The sequence below is a fragment of the Peromyscus leucopus genome, chromosome 22 (genome assembly GCF_004664715.2).
Source record: "Peromyscus leucopus breed LL Stock chromosome 22, UCI_PerLeu_2.1, whole genome shotgun sequence".
Lineage (NCBI taxonomy): Eukaryota > Metazoa > Chordata > Mammalia > Rodentia > Cricetidae > Peromyscus > Peromyscus leucopus.
In genome coordinates, this window is record NC_051081.1 from 18,017,490 (window position 1) to 18,026,442 (window position 8,953).

The following is an 8,953-nucleotide window of genomic DNA, read 5'->3' on the forward strand; positions in this document are numbered from 1 at the left end:
TCCCAATGCCCTCCAGTGGGACACCTGACCCCCAAATCATACGTCTCATCTCTCCTATACTCACCCACTGAGTTAAGATAGGGTCCTCCACGCCTTTAATCCCAGCACTTGGGAGGCAGAGGCAGGCGGATCTCTGTGAGTTCGAGGCCAGCCTGGTCTCCAAAGCGAGTTCCAGGAAAGGCGCAAAGCTACACAGAGAAACCCTGTCTCGAAAAACCAAAAAAAAAAAAAAAAAAAAAAAAAAGATATGGTCCTCCCCACTTCTGGGGCTTTATTCTTCCGCTTGGCCAGCAATGGTTCGCTCCAGGCTCAGGTCACTTTCCTAGCTCACTGGGAAAGGCTCTACCATCAGATAGTGCCTGTCACCTCCCTCTCCCACAGTGGCTCGACTGAACTGGTGCTCCTTGAACATATGGGATGAGCCCAAAGCTGCAGTCCGAGCGAGCTGGGCTCACATCCTGCTCCTGCTGCTCATGGTGTGGCCTGAGAGGAGTCACTGCAGCCTGGGCTCCAGAGCCCTGCCCTCCTGGCCTTTTATCCACTTTTGGTTACTTTGGAGCACTCTGATCTCCTCCTGAGAAGTCATCCCATCAAACAGGCCATAAGATCAGATAGGGAATCCCACCCCTGGACCAAGTCAGTGTTCTAGGTGTAGCTCACCACAACGGCCTCGAGGTCAGGCATCACCAAACCAGATGGATGGGAACCTTCCTCGGGCACGTTTTCCCCCTAAGGTTGACAGTGTGCTGTTCTGCAAAGACCCTTAAACTTGGAGACTTTCATCATCCCTGTGAGGCCCCAGATCCAGGTATGCCTGATACCATTCCACACTCAGTTCCTCCTCCTTTTTTTTTTTGTTTTGTTTTGTTTGTTTTGTTTTTTTTTTTTTTTGTTTTTGTTTGTTGTTTTTTTTTTTTTTTTTTGAGACAGAGTTTCTCTGTGTAGCTTTGGAGCCTTTCCTGTAACTCTCTCTGTAGCCCAGGCTGGCCTCAAACTCACAGAGATCCGCCTGCCTCTGTCTCCCGAGTGCTGGGATTAAAGACATGCGCCGCCACCACCACCCGGCTTCCTCCTCTGTTTTATGAGTATTCTTCTAGCATTTCTATCTCTATAAACCTGAGGCTGGTGGTGTAGAAACTGGCCCCCGGAAACATGGTGTCAGAGGCGACAATCCCTGAAAGGTCGGCTTGGCTGAGCCAAAGTAATGGAGGAGCCGTGAGGATGTTACCATCTCTCAGTGGGAAAACTGAAATTCCAGATACACAGCCTCAGCACCACGGGTTGAAAAGCAGCCCCTACAACCTGTAGGTGAGAGCTTGAGGCCATGGGGCCTGGTAACAGGGCATGTGCCCCTGGCCCTGCCCATAGCTTCTCTATTCAACCAGGGCTGAGGGCAGAGAGAAGCCCCGAAGCCTGCTGCTGAGGACGGACCCCTCACGGCCTGAAACAGATCCAAGGACTTCGAGAAACAGTCGGTGGCTTGGGTTCCTCATCCATGGATCCTGCGCCAGTTGCCAAAGGCCAACCAAGAGTTCTAGGGAGCCACAAAACCAGACAGAGTCCCAAAGTTGCAGACAAGGCCTCTCCACCCGTAGAGATCACAAGGACATCTGAAGTAGTCCACTCACTCATACTCGAAGGGAAGCCACTGGGCAGCAGCAACAGCCCCATTCTTCATAAACTGTCCCCTTAAACATCCAGAAAGCTGAGCATCAGGACAGAGCCTCTCATGAATAGGCCGGGGCGGATGTGGCCAAGACATCATGGCCACGCAGAATCCATGGCCACGCCTTCTCTGGGGGTTTCTAATTCCTGCTTTCTAGAGTTGGCAGAGTCCACCGATGTTAAGACCACCTACGTAAGCTAAGGACACGGAGTGGCACCGGGGAGCTCATGCCACCAGTTCCGGTAATACTCCTCACAGAATGCTGCTTCCCTTGGAGCCCCGTCACACCTGCCCACCGTTCCCACAAGGGAACGGACCCAGCTGTTCACCCTTGGCATCTCTAACAGGGGCCGGCTTAATCGACTGCTGGCAAGTGATACTGTTAGTGGGATGTGGACCAGAGACCTCAAGAAACACCACTAGAGGCCAGACTCCGACGAAGGAGCCCACTGAGCTGACGGAAGGGTAAACACATGGCAAAAGGTTCCAAGTGAGCCTGGCGGAGGAGAGGCGATAGGCTGAATAACCTAGGAAACTCCTGTGCAGGGGTGCTTAAACTATCCAAACGCAACGTCGGGGTTCATGCATACAGTGAAAAGAAGGCTACGACCAGCAAGGACAATGACTCGGGAGAAAGAAAGAGGGCAGAATTTCAGAGATGGAAGGTCTTTTCTTCAAAGTATCTTCCTGCTTTAGTGGAGGAAATGTATGTTTGTATTGTTTTCGGCTTCTCTATACATTTATTCATCTAGGTGCACACAGCATGGGAATCAGAGGACAAGGTTCAGAAGTAAGTTCTCTCCTTTCACCCCGTGAGTCCCAGGGGCTGAACTCAGGTCATCAGGTGAGGTGGTTTGGATGGAAATGGCCCCCTTAGGCTCCCACATCTGAAAGCCTAGTCACCAGGGGGAGGAACTCTTACAGGATTAGCATTAGGAGGCGTGACCTTGTTGGGGGAAGTGTGTCACTGGAGGTGGACTTGGAGGTTTCAAATGCCCATGCTGGTCTCCCTCAGCTCCTTCTCCAGCACCACACCTGCCTGCTGCCATGCTTCCCACCATGGTGACAACTGTAATCAAGCCCCCCAATTAAACGCTTTCTTTTATAAGAATTGCCCAGGTCGCCGGGCGGTGGTGGCGCACGCCTTTAGTCCCAGAGGCAGAGTCAAGTGGATCTCTGTGAGGTCGAGGCCAGCCTGGTCTACAGAGTGAGATCCAGGACAGGCGCCAAAGCTACACAGAGAAACCCTGTCTTGAAAAACCAAACAAACAAACAAAAGAACTGCCCTGGTCATGGTGTCTCTTCACATTTTGCAGCAAGAGCATAGTGACGAAGACATCTTACTTGACAAAAGCCCTCACCCACTGGGAATGCCACCAAACAAGAGGGCCACTCTGCCAGTCCTCTGTTGTTTCTGAACCAACCTGACATGGACAATACCTCTTTTTACCCTTAGAGAAACTGAATGGTCATGTATTCCCCATCCTATAGACATGCTGTTCTTTAAACAACAGGAACCCAAGACTACTACGGCCAGCCCTCTTTCAAGGTCCCCAGCGAGGTTTAGGGTCATCATCTCTGCCTCCCTGGGAACAAGAGCCCCGGTCTGATAAGGAGGTGTACCCCAGGTCCTTCTAGATGCTCTGAGGGCCACACCGCCAAGTCCCTCTGCTCTGAAGGGGAAGATGATGATGAGCTGGGTGTGCTTGCACAGCTTTGAGAACGGGATGGGGAGATCAGAACCCTGTCCCGAACCCCAGAAGGAGAGTAGCAGCTCACAGTTGGCCCCATCAAGTCTCTCTCCCAGGCTGGCGAGTTCAGGCTCCCCTCTAACCCAAAAGCTCTGTGCTCTCCCTCTTAGCCAGGTGCGCACTGGGTGGCACCACATGGGACCCCCCAACAAAAGCGTCGGAAAGCTGTCGTCTAGGGCTGTGGAGATGACTCCGCCGTGGCTAAAGGACTTGCTGTACAAACATAAAGACCAAAGTCTGGACCTCCAGAACCCACAGAAATGCTGCGTGAGCACGACAGCCTGCCTGTCGTCCCAATCTCAGGAGGCAGAGACAGGATCCTCAGGGCAAGCTCTGAGTTGAACTGAGAGACTGACCTGGCCTCCATGAATACGGCAGAAGAGCAATTGAGGATGAGTCCTGATATCAACTCCAGAGCCCCACATACATGCATGGACACACAGGCACGAGGACACACGGACACACACACACACACACACACACACACACGTATCCACACATGCATGCACGTAACACACACAAACACAAGCACGCAAAAATGGTAAAGGAGAAAGAGAGCATTAGTCTGACAGCCGGAAGTGCTGGAACTGGATCAAGCTGGCTCCTTCAGAGACCACCCAGAATCAGAAAGAGCCAAAGCTGACAGGCTTCCGGGGCATGGAGGATGCCGGTCTCAATAGAGGCTAACTGATGTAGTGGGGGAATGACTTCCCTTCCATCATCCTGTCTCTTTAAAACACAAGGATTTGCTCTAACTCTTTTCCGCCTAGAATTCTGAGCGCGACATCAGAGGCTGTCTATGAGGTCTGGCTGCCCAGGTTCCAATCCTGGGCTGGGTGCTCTGGCGGAAGCCACCTGCTCCAACCTCAGCTCCTCATGTGTAGCACGGGAAGATGAGAACACGACTCGGGGGTGTACGGATTCAGGTGAGGTCACACTGACTTGGAGGGAGGATGTAATGGCTATTAGTATATGACCCAGTGAGCTCGGGGCTCCTGCCGTCACTGCCGGTGCTCTCAAATGAAGTCAGTCCAACAACCAGCCCTTCCCGTCTCCTGTGGTGCCCTCTGGGTGAAGAGACCCCCCAGACCCCCCACAGGTTCGGTTAAGTCACAGCATGAATACACTGATGACCTTGTTGCATGGTCTCGAGCACACGGGGACTCAGGCAAACCCCAACATGCCAAGCAGCAGGTGAGGTCAGTGCAACAGGACAGGGGGGGATAAGCGGAGAGCGGTCAGGCCAGGGGCAGGGGTGGGCACATGCAGTCACTGAGGGACGGAGAGCCAGAGCAGCCTGCAGCTGAGCGGCCCACGCGAGCAATGCCGGATCCTTACCTCCCTGGCAGGACCTCTGACCACCAGGACTGTGTTCCCCCAAGAAGCTGGAGGCATGCTGGAGAGAGTGGAGAGCAGGACACAGAGAGCAATATGTACTGAGCCAGGCTGATAGGAGAAAGGACTGAGAAGAGCCCCAAGGGCAGATGTTCAGTTCAGGACACCCACAGCTGAAGTGGTTCCCAAGAGACCCCCCCAAAGACCTGAGCACCAAAAACTGTTCACTTCCCGCTACCGGCCAGTGCCACAGGCACAGAGCAAGGGGAGCAAGCTGATGAGGAAGACCCTTCCAGACTGGCCCTCACCATGTGGGTACTTGTTCTCCAGCCCACCTGCCCAGGGAGACCAATGCGGTATGCTTCCTAGGATGATGGGGACCCAATAGGGAAAGGACTCAGGGACCTCAGGCCCCTCCAGCCAGAGTCCAGGTCATCTATAGATGTTACAGTTAAACTTATAAGGACCCAAAGCCCACAGAGGAATGTATCAGGACAGGGAGCAACCACTCGTTTTCCCATGCCAGCATCACAGACGGAAGGTTCTGGTCCTCACTCCATCTGGGTAACTTTGGGCAAGGTACATTTCCTCTCTAGGCCTCAATTTCCTCATGTAGGAAGAGGGTACCACATACTCTACCAGAGCCAAATCCCAATAGGAGTACAGGTGACTTTTCTAGACTTTTCTCTGAGGGTTGATTTTACTGGAATAGAGAGATGTTCAAACATCCCAGAATTTCAGTAATAGTCTGGGAGGAGAGGATTTCACCGCCCCTAAGACCCAGGGCAGAAAGTGTGCCACGTGAGTGAGTGTGTGTGTGTGTGGTGTGTGTGTGTGTGTGTGTGTGTGTGTGTGATATCAACACAATCGGGAACCAGTCCCCTTTGTGAAATCCCTCTCACTGATCCTGTGTCCCTGTGTTTTTCTAGAGTGTTCTTTGCCCTGGGAGGGTGGAGAGCTCCTCCAGGACAGGAAGTCTTTATCTCTGGATCTCTGCAGCCCCCCTCTGTTCTTCCCCTCTCTGCTCACAGCAGGGGCCCCACACCTGGAGAGTGACAGATCCTCACAGTGCCGATCACTAGATAGGGCTGCCCTGACAAGCACTGGCATGCCTTTTAAGGTTTTTCTTGACCTGGTTATACAACTCATCTGGCCACGGGAACGCGGGGAGGGCTGGTCTCGCAACCTCCTTTTACAAATAAGTCAACAGAAGCCAGGAAAGGTGAAGAGGCGGTCTGCCCAAGGGCGCCCAGTTTGGTAACTAGTTGTCAACAAGGCCCAGGTGAGAACCTGAGTCCTCAGTGGAGCACCCGGCTGGCTGCCGTTCCCTGACTGGCGGTGGGGTAGCCGTGGCCTGGGGTTACCATCTGGACACTACCTTGCAGACCCACCCTCATCAATGCCCACTGCCCTGTGCTGCTGCCTGCTCTAGACACCTGAGACCGGAGTGGAGCAGCTGGGCGGGGGGGGCGGGGGGGGGGGGCAAACAGCTGTGCACGACCTACCTTTGATGACGAACGCCTCTGCCAGCAGCCGCATCTGATACAGGGGCTTGTTCTCTACGGACATGTCATCGATCCCGGCCCGTGCGTACATGCTGATGGCGTCCCGGTACGAGCCCTCCACATAATGCAGCTTGCCCAGGATCAGCATGGCCTCACACATGTACTGTGGCTGAAAGGACAGAGACACGTTAGCAGGTTCCTGCTCCAAAGTTTCTACCATGTCCATCCTACCCCTCCCCTACTGAGCCCCAAACCATGAATTGCCCAAGACTCTGCTCAGAACTCTCCTTCCTCCTCCAGGAAGTCTTCCATGATGCCTGTGTCCCACTGCCTCCACACCTGAGTTCCACTGCCTACATTGTGGCTCTTCATGCCATGCCATGTCCCCAACTGCTTCGTGTGTGTGTGTGTGTGTGTGTGTGTGTGTGTGTGTGTGTGTGTGTGTGTGTGTGTGTGTGTGTGTGTGTTGGGTGAAATTAGAGAATTAGGTGAAAGGCTTTAGAAAGAGCCCACGAGGACCCTGAAGTTGGCACGTCTAAGCCTGCAGAAGAACTTTTAGAAGGGGGACCAGCTGCATTAACTGCATGGGACAGAGGACAAGAGGTGAAGGCCTGCTGGGTCACCATTCACATCTTATCATAAGTAGGGTTAAGTGCAGAGCCTGGGAGGCCCCAAATACCCAGTCCAAACCTTGCTCTCTATAGAGCTGTTTATATGCAAATTTCCACCCTCTCAGAGGGCTCTCCGGGCCTCCTTAGGGACTCAGCTGTTCTGCTTGGCCCTGGCCAAGCCACCCCAGCAGGGAAGGTGTTCACTGTCAATTCAGCCAGTCCTGCTGACTGAGAGAGGCTGAGCTGGTCTGGCTGGGCAGTAGTCTTGATCTCTGAACGCTAGCCTCAGATGTGAGTCTAGTCTACTCTGAAGAGAGCTTAAGAGAAAGTACTACAGCCCTGTGCACAAGCGGCCTTTTAGCCCAGGCTCTGGCCATGGCCCTTGGCACAAGGGCACTCTGGAGATGGAGTTCTGGTCCCACGCCCTAACCTCTCCGGCTGGCAGGAGGGTGATTTCCCGGTCTGCAAGTGGGGAGGTCGGTCAAGGCATCTTGATCCCAGGGTGAGCCTCCACACTCTCATCCTCCTCCCTCAGAGAGGCCAAGCAAGAGACATGGGGTGAGGCAAAGCCAAGCCCCACGGAAGCCACATTCTCCACTCCCGCTGATCTCTCTGATTTTGGAGAGTTCCCATTCGTTCATTGCCTTCACTCACTCAAAACCTTTCCCATGTCTGTCCAGACTGTCATCTGTTCCCTCAGCCCCACCTCCTCCTGGAAGCCTCCCCAGCTCCCAGGAAGCTCTCTTCTGTTAAGTTCCCACAATGCCTCACAAATACCTCTGAGGTGCCCCTACACATCGTTCCTGTTCTTTCTGACTACTGTGAATGCTCAAAGGCTGATTTTTTTTTTAAACCATTTGTTTCCCTAAAGAGGCCACCCACGTCCTCAGTCATGGTCACAGGTGGCACATCCCCAGAGGGATCCACCCCACAGTGCTTTTGCGCTGTGGGGTATCTTTGCCATTCCCTGGAGAGGTCTCACATCCTCCCTGCTCAGCCCCATCTTCCTTGAGGGAAAGATAGCAACACCCACCCCTTGCTTCCCATCCCAGGAAGCTAAGGACATTAACAGGGCAAAGTCTAGAACACAGCTTTGAACGGCCCCCGAGAGAAGAGCAAGATAAACACAGGCCATGAGCAGCGATTGGGATGGTGCACATGGGAGAAAGGGCCTCAAGACTCAGGAGGACACATTCAGGGCCGGATGAGCACGCGTGGCTGCGGGTAGACCCCTGCGGACTAACGACAGCTTACAGCGCCGGCACCCACTAAGTTGTGGGGGGACAGCAATACAGTGAAGGTTTCCTAAAATGAAATGTTCACTGTTTTAAAAGCTGCTCTGGGTGCCATGAAGTGTATCCATCCTGATCTTTGTTGTCTCTGATGAAGCAAGGGTAACCATAGAGTTCTCCTGCTATAATGTGTTTTTCCCCCTAATGTCTTCACTTGACACATTAAAACATCAATTGCCCTGACTCTGAATTTGAAGTGCTCTTGGTCTGTCGACCCGAATCGCACAACCTGGCCAAGTAGAAGGATTCCTGTAAGACTTCCTCAGGTTAGGGTAAAGATTCTCCTGCTAAGTAAGTAGATCTTAGTCACCTCTCCTTCTCTGCCTCATGTCCCTGTACTCTCGAAAAGACGCCCCACAAAAAGGAACAGACGAGAAAGCATTTCACTCTCCAAGTGCAGCCTGTAGAAGCCATCCTTCATCAGTCCAAGTCTCTTGGTCATCTTATTTCTATTCTAGTTTTTTGGGGGAGACAGCACCAAAAAGTATCGGGGAGCATCAGAGCCTGAGAGGTCACAGCAGGTGGAGCCGTATTGGCTAAGTGACCGCCCTGCCAGGTCACAGAAGTGGGGCTAACAGCATTCCATTGTAAAAGGTCCCCGGGAAGCCTTCATGAAATGCTGCAATTCCCGAGCCCACTGGGTGGCAGGAGTTAGCACAGTAGTTAATTTTCACTCATCTCCACAAAAGTGGGCTAGCCAGGGCTTCCAGGACCACCCAGATCGTAGTGGACAGTCAAGATAACAGAGAAGGCACCCCGGGGCTACCCTCCCCATCTGTTCCCCATCAGAGCA

At 53.2% G+C, this 8,953-nt stretch overlaps 1 protein-coding gene across 2 annotated transcripts in view; it reads right to left on the reverse strand.

The window, feature by feature from the left end:
* Window positions 1–8,953, reverse strand: part of Ttc7a (tetratricopeptide repeat domain 7A) — a 112,937-nt gene that overhangs the window by 94,772 nt on the left and 9,212 nt on the right. The window contains exon 3 of one of the 2 annotated variants that reach the window (XM_028892854.2): window positions 6,258–6,426. In XM_028892854.2, coding sequence (XP_028748687.1) covers window positions 6,258–6,426 — 169 coding nt within the window. Of the gene's footprint in view, window positions 1–4,755; window positions 5,030–6,257; window positions 6,427–8,953 lie in introns of those variants that run through there. The other variant, XM_037197970.1, reaches the window with a different exon arrangement.